Source organism: Carcharodon carcharias, chromosome 19, assembly GCF_017639515.1.
Source record: "Carcharodon carcharias isolate sCarCar2 chromosome 19, sCarCar2.pri, whole genome shotgun sequence".
NCBI classification, from domain to species: domain Eukaryota; kingdom Metazoa; phylum Chordata; class Chondrichthyes; order Lamniformes; family Lamnidae; genus Carcharodon; species Carcharodon carcharias.
In genome coordinates, this window is record NC_054485.1 from 94,571,864 (window position 1) to 94,586,284 (window position 14,421).

General features: G+C 45.1%; 1 protein-coding gene across 3 annotated transcripts; it reads right to left on the reverse strand.

Moving 5' to 3' along the window:
* Window positions 1-3,527: 3,527 nt before the first annotated feature.
* LOC121291834 (zinc-binding protein A33-like) lies at window positions 3,528-14,092 on the reverse strand. 3 transcript variants are annotated; one of them, XR_005946090.1, is made up of 7 exons: window positions 13,670-14,092; window positions 9,793-9,888; window positions 6,678-6,911; window positions 6,561-6,583; window positions 6,362-6,480; window positions 5,862-6,003; window positions 4,407-4,465 (listed from the first exon to the last, which is right to left on the reverse strand). XR_005946090.1 is itself a non-coding variant. In XM_041213435.1 (6 exons), the coding sequence occupies exons 1-6, from the start codon at window positions 14,090-14,092 to the stop codon at window positions 3,915-3,917; spliced, it is 1,446 nt and encodes a 481-aa protein (XP_041069369.1). In that variant the 3' UTR covers window positions 3,528-3,914. The 3 variants fall into 3 exon arrangements, 1 of the variants encoding a protein (XP_041069369.1); XR_005946089.1 differs by having other exon boundaries at window positions 4,423-4,465; window positions 5,847-6,003; XM_041213435.1 differs by lacking the exon at window positions 5,862-6,003 and having other exon boundaries at window positions 3,528-4,465.
* Window positions 14,093-14,421: the final 329 nt, after the last annotated feature.

The following is a 14,421-nucleotide window of genomic DNA, read 5'->3' on the forward strand; positions in this document are numbered from 1 at the left end:
ACCCACATCCCATAAATGAACTTATAAAAAAACTATTGGACAGACCAATGGAAAGTAGGAGGCGAGAGTGAAATGACACCCTGTTGAGATCAATCCTTTTATGATTCCCACTACATTAGTTCCCAGCCAAGAGAGAAAATATGTGTTCCTCTTTTCATAGAGTAGTGAGTCTCTGGAATACGTTGCCAACTGGTGTTGTCATTATTGAGTCACTTCAAGAGGGAGGTGGACCAGTTCTTGACTGGAGTAGAGATTGTAACATATGCATGGTAAGTATGGTTATAGATAATGTTTGCTCTATGTCCTGGACTGCTGTTGATTGCCCAAGGGCATCAGAAAGGATTTATCCAGAGATTTATTCCCTCCCCTCTCCACCGCCAATCACCACCCCCTGCCCCCGCCCCCCGGTTTCACAAAATTGACCTAGATTTCTTTTTTCTTTGGCATTTCACGTCTCCCAGGAGATTACATGGCTGCAGGTGGTTTGAAGGGTTGTGGGCGGTGGGGTCGGGGGTGAGGATGGGGGAGCGTGGGGGCGTATAGCTGTGTAGGAAGTATCCAGTGGGGCCCCAGCCATCATGTACATGAGGCTGTCTTGTTGGACCAGCTGATCGTTTAGTGCCTCTCTCATATTTGTATATTAAGAATAGCTACAGGAAAAAGCAAAAGGGTGTGAAAAAGGGGTTTGTACACCTTTACAGGGTTATTTAGAACTGGTGACATAATTCACAGAATCACAGAATTGATGCGGTGCAGAAGAAAGCCATTTGGCCCATCATGTTTGTACCAGCTCTCTGAATGAGCAACTGGTTCCATTCTCCTGCCTTATCCCTGTAGCTCTGCTCATTCTTCCCAAATAACAGTGTAACTCCCTTTTGAATGCTTCAACTGAACCAGCCCCACCATGCTATCAGGCAGAGCATTCCAGACCTTAACCACTCGTTGCGTGAAAATGTTTTTCCTCATATCACTATTTCTGCTTTTACTAATTACATTAAATTTGCTTTCTTAGTACAGGCTGCAGCATCCTGTGTTTGTCTGCTTGCATTTTTCCTTCACATTAAAGCAAACGGGGTAGGGGGGAGGATCTTGGGCCAATGAACACACATAAGGCCCAGACTCTGACTCCCTCTTCCCTCCGCATTTTAATTGTCAAGATTGAAACCACTTTGAGGTGTAGATCTCAGGAGGGCTCATGTTCTTGAGCCAATTTTAGTTTTGTTGGAAATGTGGTCAATAGGGAGGGGGATTCAGGAATAACAGAGAGAAATGTGTCCAGGAGCAAAGGTGACACACTTGCAATAAATAAATATATATGATGAGATTATTCAGAAATTACACTCTTCAAAATCTAAAGGCTGGGATAGTGATGTGGGCAGACTTATCATTTCTTACATCAACATCAGGACTGTACAAATCTCAAATATTCTGGTTAATTGACAGTGTTTCTGAGTTATGAAAATGAAATAGCCATCAAAGCCATTTTAATTCATGTTTTCTGAAGCTTAGCAAAAGTGACACACAATATATATATAAGATTAAAGTATACATTACATTGAATTGCATCAAACCTACATCACAGAAACAGCCCATTCAACCAAACTGGTTTGTCCTTTTGTTTGATATCTTATGCAACATTATTGCTGTTTGTGAAGTTTGCTCTGTGTAAATTGCCTGTGTTGTTTACTACATTATAGCATTGGCTATGCTTCCGAAATATTTCATTGGCTGTGAACGGTCTTGAAAGGTGCTTTATAATTGCAAATTCTATTTTTTTTTTCCTTTATGTGTTTTTTTGTAATCAAGCCCAATAATCCACTTCTGAAGTGCTGCCCCTTGGCTGGTGTACAGTGCTTTGCATTACCTTCCAGTGCTTTAACCCAGAGTGTGAGCATGAGTGAGCAGTGGGCTAGCTGCTCTCACCTGCTATCCAGACGTGCACATTTTTCATGAAAGATTTGGCGATAGCAATCAGGAGTTGGACCTCTGGCTGGTTCCTACATGCCCCCTTGCCCTCCCTGCCCACCTCCTCGACCTCCCTATCGCCCCCCCCCCACCCCCCCAACACCCAGCCCTCACCCCACCAACCCTTGCTGCCAATGAAACCAAATGTAGCTCCTTTGCCAGCACCTAAATCACAACTGAGATCAGCTCATCACCCTACTGGCCCAATCCTACAATGCGCTGCGCACTGTCAAGCCGAGACATTATTGCAGCACAGCCCTGGATACGGGATCTGAGCTGACGATGATATAGGAACAAGAGGGAGCTATTCAGTCCCTTGAGCCTATTATGCCATTCATTCAGATCATTGCTAATCCATACCTTGACTCCATTTGCCCACATTGCTCCATATTCCTCGATATTCTTATCCAACAAAAGATCTACCCATTTCAGTGCTGAAAGTACCATCTATCTCCCAATATCCACAGATTTTTGAAAGAGAGAGTTCCAGGTTACCACTTTCTTTTGTTTGAAAAGGCAAGCCCTGGTTTTGTTAATTCTCCCATCAGAAACAAAATAGTCTCTGTTTCATCTTTTCATCAACGTAGATCACCCATTGTACACAAGGGAATGCAAGACAAATTAATGCAACCTGTACTCACAATTTAACCCTTTGATTTCCCTACTGCTGCTGTATCATAGGTAAGCTGAATATGAAGCAGTGTAATAACGTAATTATTAATGTAATAATGAATATCATAAAATTCTTCAAAACAATAATAGGGGAAGTGATGGTTGCAGCAAGCTGAGCTGCCTCTTGGAAGTGAGGTTGTCTCCAGCCCACATCCACACCAATGTGTAGGGCACCTGTCATTCAAGGTAAGTGTCCACTGTGGCTGTCTTACTATTCCAGGTAATAAGTGAATGATGTTGGAGTGTGTAAATATCACAAATACACAGGTGGACAGATAGACAACTAGGTGTAGATAGGCAGATAGACAAATACAGCAAGTTAGATTGACACAGGCAGAAAGAAAGGTGGGGTGAAATTTGACATGGGTGAGATTGTAAAACAGGCAGAATCACATTTGTTACCAATTATTTGAGGCTAAATTTTCATTGAGGGGTCAGGAACCCGACTTGGCACTAATTGCTGGTCCAGACCACCACGTCCCAATTCCCCATCTTCCCACCATGCCCCGCCCCCATGTGTTCAAGACATGTCCACCATTATTCTGAAATGAGGAGCCAATTAAAGGCCAGGGAGCAGGCTCACCATCCAATCAGGGACAGCAGGTGGACTGCTGACGCTGGAGGGCCAATAGGATGCCCTCTAATACTCACAGATCAGCAGAAGCACTGGCCGAGGTGGGAGCTGCTGAACTGAAAATAGGGACAGAGATGGTGAAGGTCAGATCTTTTTTTGTTGTTTCTTAAAATTGCCACAGCTGCCTGGGCATGATACTGGAAGTGCTGCCCCCTCCAGACGTGGCCCGTGACGAGTAGCATTTCCTGTGTGAACAATCATGGTATCCCTCCCCATCACACCACCCTACCTCCCCCCCTCCACCCCACTCCCAGTCTCTGCCGACCCCAACTTCATGCCCTGAGCCCACCAGGCTGGGCTGTTCCATACCCAGGCCAATGTGGTCTGTCTGCATTGCCGACCGGAGGTCCCAGCTGGTGCAAGAACAGGGCCTTAATAAGTCCCTTAAATAATTTTAAAATTGGCTACCTCCGACCTCTGACCCTGCCTCTTTGAAAATGGCTCAAGGTCAGGTTTGTGGTGGTAAACCAACGCAATGCCTGGTGGCGCCAAACTGAGGGCCTGCCCACCTCAGATGAAAATTCAGCCCCTGATATTCAGTTCTATTGAAGCCAATGAGACTGAATTTCAGGTGGAGCACAGAATGAGTGACTGATGCCTAAGTTCACCTTTTGATATTTAAGATAGAAAAACAAGAGGCCTGTTAACCAGTGAGTAATGTGAGTGGTTCACTGTTTTTACCAGTTAGGTTATTACAGGGGCTAAAAATGGGATAGAGTTTCTCGGTGAATATGTCAGTAAAAGTGTACAGGTGAGACATGTTATCAGCATTGTAAAATGTAACCTGCCCCCCCTCATAGTCCAGGGAAACTCCCAGCTTCCAAGGCTTCACTTCAACAGGAATGCTGGTATGTTCCAAGTTTGATGCTCTATAATTATTCTCATTAAACAAACTTATGACCCAGTATCCTTCTGTACATACCACTAAGATGTCTCCCTTCCTGTTGGCAGACTCTCCACAGACACCTATAACCCACTGGACCTTGTTTCTAAGATCCACCTCCCAGTAGTGTCTCCCCGATGTGAAACACTGTGAGCTCAAAACATACAGGTATTCATTGAATCTTTCCAGGGTATCAGGACAATCTTGCTCCTCGTCTTCCCTGTCGTTGCTGTACTTCACACTCAGCAGGTTCTGCGAAATGATGAGTTGGGTGTTTGCTGTGTTTGGGTCCAAGGTGAGGGATGCCGGAACTGAAAGAGAACACAACGGGGAGTTGCGACTATAAGAAAAACAGGAGTGAATCATGAGACAGTGATGGGCCATCGCCCTGTTTGCTCATGCAGCTCAAGAACTGTGGAGCCTCGGGGACAGGGCCTCGGAAGAGATTCCTCACTATTTCTTCTGCCCTATTTACTTAGCACAGGTTTGCATCAATTTATTGAACATAAACATCTCACTACAGTTCAAGTCCTCATCGATCAGAAACTGGATGTTCCCCGTCTCCCCAACTCTGAGCCTGGCCTGCTGTATTTAAGCTCTTTCTAAGCAGTAGTGAAGTCCTTTCTAATGACTGGATGGGACTGGACCACAGAGTTGAATAATCTCACCCGCTCATGAAAGAGTAGACCTGGGGCAAATTCAACTCAAAATTTATCACACCACCTTTGCCCTTGAAGGATATTTAAGGTGGAACCCAGTTTGTTGAATGGCAAGTGGCAATATGTCTAAATTGGACCTTCTCATGTGTAATAATTCACATTAAAGTTAAATAACAAGGCATACCTTCTAATTGTTAGCTGTGTACAGTTGGCAGTGATCTTGCCTCTGAATCTGCAGATTTTGCCTCTTCCCTTCAAAGAGGGGCTGAATGTCCATTCTTAGACTATAGCCACTTCTCTCCCACATGCAGCACATGTTGAATGAAAGTCACTGGAGTCCCAGAGGACCCGAGGCTGCGGTCTCATTCAAGGGAGAGACGACTAGTGGTGAGTTTAACCTGAGGGTCACCATGCCTCAGGCGAGGGGCAAGGTTGAGATTACCTCAGTCAGTCATGGATGACCTCAGTCAGTTCAGGAATTGAACCCGCACTGTTGCCGTCACTGCATCACAAACCAGCTGTCCAGCTAACTGAGCTAACTGAAGCACACATTAGCTACTTAGCACTGCTACCTCTGAGTCAGAAAGTCATGGGTGCAGGTCCCACTGTAGAGACATGTGCATAAAATCTATGATGATTTTCCCAGCAGTGTAGTACTGAGAGTGTGCTACATTGTTGGTGGTGCTGTCTTTCAAACTATTAACAGTGCTGTATTTTCTGGCTTGTCCTTTTAAAATGTGGGGTCCTTGTAAATTGGAAAAAGGGCTATTCTTGGCACTGTTGTCTCATTGGTAGGATAAATCCAAAATTGAAGCACAAATATCTCAGCAATTTGAGATAAGTAAATTAAAGGGACTTCTACTTCTGTTTACCTCCGCAAGGTTTTAACATGGATACCAGTACAACCCATAAAGACAAGAACATGGATCATTGCTCTAACAAGCTGATTTTACTCCTATTTGGCCTGAGTCATACATCACAGTCTGTAGATAATGTAGACCCAAGAACATTTACTGAACAGTGTGAATCTTACTTAGATATTTCTTACTGGATCAAATAATGGCAATTTTTCTTCCATGTGGTGGATCAAACAGCTTCTGCCCTCAAACTATTATCAACAAAGGATGACATCAGAGGTCACATGATTATGGCAAGCCCCCAGAGCCCAAAGGCATTCCTCCAAACATCCCCTTTTCATAAAAAGAAAAAAAACATGGATTAAAAAGGCTCTGCCTTCCAACCTTTATCTACAAAGGTTCACTTCAGAAGTCACATAACTACAGCAAGTCACAGTGCACAAAGGCATTTCTCTAAACAGCTGCTACAAAATGGAAAAACAGTTAGTGCACAGGAGAAAGTACATGGAGTGATTTTCAACTTGCCACACAGGGCATAAATCCAGCTTTCCGGATTGGGCACCCATTATACAAACAGCCCCAATTACCATTTCTGCTGAAGTCAATGGAAGGTTGAATACTTAACCCCATTCTTCCACTATTGCCTAAGCAAAGTGGAGGCAATGGATGGAGAAGGAACTCCGACGCTTACCTGGCTCGATTATTCTCCTCATCCCCTTCCACACTCTGAAAAACTGGAAGGGCTCACCGAACACTTCCATCGTCAGTTCAACAATAACTTCCTCTGGGAGCTGGGGCTGGGCATCACACCTGGGAAGAGAGATTATGTGTGTGAGTAACAGAAACAAAAAAAAGCTCAGGATTAATACACACAATGGGATAGAACGCACCTGGTGAGAAGGTCCTTAATACCCTAAATAGAGAGGGGAAAAAAAACAGGAATTAATGTCGGAACAAATGTAAATCCCTAATCAAGCCAACCTTTTTTTGCCAATATTAGTTACTACCTTGAGCATCTCTGCAGCCTCCGTCATCTTTAGTCGTGTTTGTACCTCTGAGATTCTTCTCTCAGTAGCCGAGAGTTCCCCCATAATTGCTTTGACGTTTTCCTCCAATCCCTTTAATATATTTTCTTCTACTTGCCTCAGTTGATTTCTCATGGCTTCTTCTTGCTCCTTCAGGAACTTGTGCATCTTCTCAAATTCTTCTCTGATTGTGACCGTCAGCTGCTCCGCTTGTACCTGCCGCAAAAAGATGGCAGGACATTCTTACTAATGTGACAGAAAGACTTCCCTTCTTGTTACGATCTGGAATTCACTGTCCGAAAGATGGCAGAAGCTGATTCGATAGCAACTTTTCTGGATTTATGTTTGAAAAGGAAAAATGTTACAAAACCATGGGAAAAGAGTAGGGGCCTGGGGCTAATCGTGTGGCCCTTTCAAAGAGCTGGGCTCCTCTGCACAGTAAAATGCCATAGCTTAGAAATAAGGTCACATAGCACCCGTATTTCAGGTTTCCAAAGTCTACCCAGGAAGCACAAGCACACTTTCGACAGGACATTCAAGAACTTTGTTAGCCAATCAATTGGCAGATAAATGAGCGCCACCAGGGTCTCTACGGATGGGCAATAAATACTGATAAAAGCAAAAAACTGTGGATGCTGGAAATCCAAAACAAAAATAAAAATACCTGGAAAAACTCAGCAGGTCTGACAGCATCTACGGAGAGGAGCACAGTTAACATTTTGAGTCCGTATGACTCTTGTTGAGGAGTCATACGGACTCAAAACATTAACTGTATTCCTCTCCATAGATGCTGTCAGACCTGCTGAGTTTTTCCTGGTATTTTTTATTTTTGGTTTGGGCAATAAATGCTGCCTTGCTAATACTGCCCACACCCCAAGAATACACATAGTGCTGATGGTTAATAGGGTATCACATTCCTCTTCCTGATATTTGCCATACCTGTTAATACACAGAATTATTTTTGAAGACAGTGTCATTTGATAGTTTGTTGTGTGTGTGGACGTACTGAATTGCCCACTAGCAAGAAAGACAGGGAGATTGAGTGGTCTCCCTTGCAATTATATCCACCTCCCCACCTTAATTACTCTCTTTGAAGAATGATCTTCACCATCAAAAGACAAAGGGCCACCCATCTCTACAAGGTTGTGGGTAAGAGGTCATCCCAAGGCTGTTCTCTAACTGGTGCACTCTCCCTCCCTGTCTGCCCCCTTTTAAGCTGTAATTCTGATTTCATTTTGACACAGTGAGGAAAGTTGGCAGCAGTGCTCCACGGACAACATCAGCAGCAAGAATTACAAATCCACATGGAAAGTAAGGAGGAGATACAAGCGCTGAATTCCCTCGGGCTCTTTTACACAATGATGCCTTATTTGCGGTGGGTGGAAACAAATATTGGGATGTAGCCTCGTTATCCCCGCCTCTTTTCCTCTCGATTTTTGTGCGTTCCAGCCCAATTGAGAACTGGCAATCGTGCGCAGCCTTAGCAATGCTGCAAGGGAGGCCAGTATGTTCTTTAGATCATAGAATCAAAAATGGTTACAACACGGAAGGAGATTATTCGGCCCAGCTGTCTGCAAGAGTGACTCAGCTCGTCCCATTCCCATACCCTTTCCGTGTAGCCCTGCAAATGTTATCCTTTCAGCTGCTTATCCAATTCTCTTTTGAAAGCCACAATTGAATCCACTACTCTCTCAGGCAGTGCATTACAGACTCTAACCACTCACCGCATCAAAAAGTTTTCTCCTCCTGTCGCTGTTTGTTCTTTTGCTAATTAAATCAGTGTCCTCTGGTTCTTGACCGTTCTGCCAACAGGAGCAGTTTCTCTCCATCTACTCTGTCCAGACCCCTCATGATTTTGAACACCTCTGTTGAATTGCCTCCTAATCTTATCTTCTTCAAAGAGAACAGCCCTAGCTTCTCCCATCTATCCACATCACAGAAGTTCTTCGTCCCTGGAACCATTCTTGTGAATTTTTTTCTGGGTACTCTCCAATCTTCCAATTGGTCCCTCGACAGCCTTGCAGACCCCACACTGAGGTTAACAATTTCAATTGTAACCACCGCTCCCATTTTTTCAACAGGAGACGCTGATAATAATTCTGCTGTTGCCATTTGTTTTTATTCTTTCACGGAATGTGGGAGTTGCTGGACAGGCCAGCATTTATTGTCTATCTCTAATTGCCCTTGAAAAGGTGGTGGTGAACCACCTTCTTGAACTGCTACACTCCAAAATGTAGGTACACCCACAGCATAGGTACTGTACCCACATGTAGGGACTGTAGGTACACCCACAGCATAGGTACTGTACCCACATGTAGGGACTGTAGGTACACCCACAGCTTAGGTACTGTACCCACATGTAGGGACTGTAGGTACACCCACAGCATAGGTACTGTACCCACATGTAGGGACTGTAGGTACACCCACAGCATAGGTACTGTACCCACATGTAGGGACTGTAGGTACACCCACAGCATAGGTACTGTACCCACATGTAGGGACTGTAGGTACACCCACAGCATAGGTACTGTACCCACATGTAGGGACTGTAGGTACACCCACAGCATAGGTACTGTACCCACATGTAGGGACTGTAGGTACACCCACAGCATAGGTACTGTACCCACATGTAGGGACTGTAGGTACACCCACAGTATTTCCAGACACATCTTTTGCTTCTTTACCTGTCCCATTAGCATCCTCTTTTATCTTGCCCCATTAAATCCTTTGTCTCCATCACTCCTGCCTTCCGCCCTATCACAGACTTTCCCTTCCGATTTTTGCCCTCTTTCTTGTTTCCCTGTACTTGCTGAAAAACCAGATCCATCTTGGACTTTTTCCTGTTCCGATGGGTCACAGACCTGAAAGGTTAACACTGCTTCTCTCTCCATGGAAGCTGCTAGGCTCGCTGAGTTTTTCCAGCAATTGCTGTTTATATTTCAGATTTCCAGCAATATTTTGCGATTTTTTTTTTAATGCCTTGGATTGCAACTACAGTGAAAAGCCATCAAGGGCAACTAGAGTTGGACAATAAATCCAAGCCTTGCCATATCCTGAGAATTAATTTTAAAAAATTAACAGTGGAATTGATTTTTACCTTTAGTTCTTCCATCTTTGCCTCTTCTTTCCTTTTGTTTTCAGTCACTTCTTTCATTTTCCTTTCCAACAAATCCAAAGATGTTTCTAATTTTTCCTGAAACAATTTAATGTATTTGAGTTGGACAAATGAACGAGAGTTCCAGTAAAACTGATGACCTGAGTGAAATTAATTAATTAGACAGGTTTCATTGGGTCAATCAACGGTGTGACAGTCAATGCAGTTGGGACCGAAACTATCTCCTTCAGGAACCATTGATAGGCCTTAGACATCTCAGCAGCAGCTTAAACACATACATAGCTATAAATACTGGGATACCACTTGAACATAGTTAGTCACAGGGACACCCCATGGACATAACTAGACATGGGGGATACCTCAAATACATAGCTAGACACTGGAAAACTCAATTTACATAGCTAGAGATGGTGGTACCCCATATACAAGGCTAAGCACCAGGATACCTCATATACATAGCTGGATATTAGAATGCCCCAAGTACACGGCTAGAGATGGAGAAATCCCATATGCATAACTAGATACTGGAATCCCCCACATACATAGCTACAGATTGTGGTACCCCACATACACTGAGATACTCAATATACAAGGCTAAACACTGGAATAGCCCATAAAAATAGCTAGAAACTGGAATACCCCTATATACATAGCTAGATACTGGGTTTCCCCTTCATACAGAAATTGACAATGGGCTACTCAACATGCCAAGTTAGAGACTGGAATACCCCATATATATGGCTCGACACTGGGTTACCCATTGGCATAGCTCGATACTAAGAAGATAGAACAGGAGCAGGCCATTTTGCCCCTTCAGTTTATTCTGCTGTTCAATGTGATGGTCTCGACATCCGTCTTTGTGCCACAACCCACAATACCTTTGGGGTCGAAGGTCCTGGTGACATAGTTAAATGGCAACCGGACACAGATTCACTCTTTACAGGCCAAGAGTTACTCCACATTACCCTTATAGAACCCTTGTAGTCGCAGCCCATTCTGAAGAAGCCGGCAGGTGTGAGCAACGACATCCCGGGGCATGCGAAGGTGACTCTGGCATTGCCTTTTGGTCATTTTTAGATAAGAGCACCACCAGATGTATACCCATGGTTGGGCCAATGCTTGCCCTTGCAGTGGTCCATGTTTGCCAGCCTCTTGAACTTATAGAGGCCCTGCTGCCTCTTGCTGCTCAGGCCCATGCTCCTCCTGTGAAAACCTGTGATGGGCCCTCCTTCTCCTCATCTGGCTGAGGGTCATTAGCAAGGCAGGGTTGCCTGCAGCCTGAATCATTGATGCCCCAGTAGATGTGTGAACAAATTGAAATGATACATTGATCGGACATGTCCTTTGCAGGTTACTCTCCATCTCAAAGCAAGAATGCAAGTGCTAAACCCTTCACCTGGGCTCATCTAGACATGGCATCCCCACTCCACCCCTTCCAGGTAAAGTACATTCTGGAAGACCAGGGATGGGTGTTTCTCCCATTCATACATGAATGCGTATGGAGACATTGTTCTTTGACCAAGTGATGAGAGCCATGTGCAAGATGCATCACGCGGGCACTTTTCCACTTGTCTCCACCACCCTTGAGACTCTATGGAGAGACCATGGCAGTATAGAAAGACTAACCACATGATCCCTTGCCAGCCATGACCATTCACCCAGGAAGATGGAGTTTGGAGTCATGAATTGACTGCCCTTTGGAGGCATTCCACTTCCCTCCCTCCATTCATCCGTCTCTGACTGCAGCCGATGGCAAATGGCACAGAATGAATGACAGCTTGGGATCTCGATGTTATGAGACCCACGATCTGGAAACAAACCTGCTGCAATGCAGGCTTAACCATAGAGAAGAGAACACAGTTGAGTATGGCTGACATCCAGTTGCCTCATAATTATTTGGGTGTCCCTTTAGTCGGCCACTTGTGCTGACCTTGAACTCCACACCCCCAAAAAGACCCTCCTCCCACTTTGAGCGATCTCACTGACTGACTGTGTGGCCAAGGTCAGTTTGGGAAAATGGCATGTCACCTTTCAAACACGTTCCTTCATCACATGCCCCTGTCACCCACCAATGTGTCCCCATCACCCTTGACCCACCCAATATCACCATTTCCCTCCCTTCTGTCATCCTTGAAAATCTCCCCATTACTCTGGACATTATCACAATCCGTATCCACATGCCTTTCCTTCCCTCAGAGCTAACACCCGTTACCATCCCTACGCCCACCCTGACCCTGCCCCCTCCTGCTAGCCCAGCCAGCTGTCTTGTCCCCCTCTATGACCAACCTGAGACCTTCACCTACCAGGCTCTCACCCTGAACCTGCCTCCTTGCCGCATCCCATTCCCCCATCTGACAGTGACTGGTCTCTCCACCCCCCCACTTCCCCCATTACCAGTACCCGAGATTTCCCCGTAAAGACCTCACTGTTGACATCAACAACCTGCCCTCTAAGTCACTCCCCCGACCTTCCCCAAACAATCACACCCCACTTCCCTGTGCATTCTCTCTTCCCCTTCCCCTGACATTATCCTCCCTTCCGTAGGCATCCTCTCCACCCTTCCCCCCAGTAAGCTTGGCACCCTTGTCTAGCCTTCGCTCCACCCTTCCAGCCTAACCCACCCATACCTCCAATCTTCACTGACCCCCACCTTGTCCAGCCTTGGTGCAGTGTTTGCAAGCAGAATTCAATATGATTGAGGTTACGCGAGGTTCCCAAGAAAGAGAAAACACCTTCAAAATATGGACCTCAAATTCATTGTTGAAGTGAAGCCTGGCAGCTGCTTGCCACTTACATACAGTCGGGAAACAGGCCATTCTAATTATCCACTGGCGGGGGAGTCCAGAACCAAGGGTCACAGTCTGAGGATATGGGGTAGACCATTTAGGACTGAGATGAGGAGAAATTTCTTCACCCAGAGAGTGGTGAGCCTGTGGAATTCACTACCACAGAAAGTAGCTGAGACCAAAACATTGTATGTTTTCAAGAAGGAGTTAGATATAGCTCTTGGGGCGAAAGGGTTCAAAGGATATGGGGAGAAAACAGGAGCAGGCTATTGCGATGGGTGATCAGCCATGATCATAATGAATGGCAGAACAGGCTCGAAGGGCCGAATGGCCTACTCCTGCTCATAGTTTCCATGTTAATTTGGAGGGCAACATAATTCTGGTGAGGTGGCCTTTGAGCATTCATGAGATGCAAATGATTAGAAATGTGGTTCCTGACACAGATCAGCAGGAAACCCTACCCACCTTTAACCTGCCATCAAAGTCAGAAGAACTAAATTCCAATCGAGCCAAATTTAGTGCCGCCGCCCACCATGATTCCTGCCTCAGGTGGGAGTAGGAAATTCCGCCCTCAATCTCAGATTTAAATTTAATAATTGATCAAAGCCTCAATTGCCATTTGCAGAAGAGAGTTCTAAACTTCTATCACCCTCCGTGTTTCCGAATTGCACTTCTGTAAGGGTTGGCTCTGACTTTTAGACTGTACCTTCTAGACCTGGATTCCACAACGAACAGAAATAGTCCCTCACAATCTACCCTAGTTGTTCCCCTTAATAACTTGTAAACTCTGATACCATCCTTCTTTCCTCCCCTCTACCTCTCTGTTCATTCTCATAATGCCTGTTTTTCCTCTCCTACCCTCCTCTTTCCCTTTGCTATATTTCTTCCCTCCTCCCGACTTCTCTCTACCTCTTCTTTAACTCCTCTCCTAACCCTCTTTCTCGTCTCTCACCCTATATTTGTCCTATCCAATCCTGTTTAAAAACCCATCTCTGCATGTCCCCTTCCCCTTACGCCAACCATCCATCCCAGCTCCACAATCGACCTGTGCCAGCAGAGCAGTGATCCAGTACCTTGTATATCTGGGCAGCCTCTTTTAACGTAATCACATTGTGAGTTTGATGTTCTGAACTCCAGCAGTCCACACAGATTGCTTCCTGCTCTTCTTTACAGAACATTTTCAGCTTCTCCTCATGTTCCTGACAGTAAAATCCCTTCTCACGCTGTGTCACCTTCACCTTGAGCAGCCTGAACTTCTTCACAATGTTGCCCAGGGTCCGAGCGGTCCTGAAGTTCCTCTGGGTGAAGACCTGCCGACACTGGGGGCAGGAAACATTTCCCAGGACCTTGTCCCAACTCTGAGAGATGCAGGACCTGCAGAAGTGATGCTCACATTCTAGAGACACCGGGTCGGTGAACATTTCCAGGCAGATGGGGCAGGTCAGCTCATGTGTGAGATCCTCTGTCTCTTTCCCGGTTGCCATTTTACAGCTCATTCTTCATTTGCCATTTTTAAACTTTCAGTTTTGCTTCTGAAAAACATCCCCACCCTTTCTCAAATTTCACATGGCTCAGAATTAAGAAAGTTCATTGTTCATTTCCTTTCTGAATCATCAACAGACCCAATTGGCAACAAATCTTGTTTAGACAGGAAATGTATTCCAAAAATTGTCAACTGTATATTTTAAGTAAAGGGGAAGGGATACTGTAAAGTGGAGTACCGTGTACCATTAAGAGAATGAATGTGGACTAACCATTTGATATGGGTAATGCCATTAAGGGTTTTGAAGCTGTGGAACTCCTGGTAAAAGCGGTCCCATTGTCG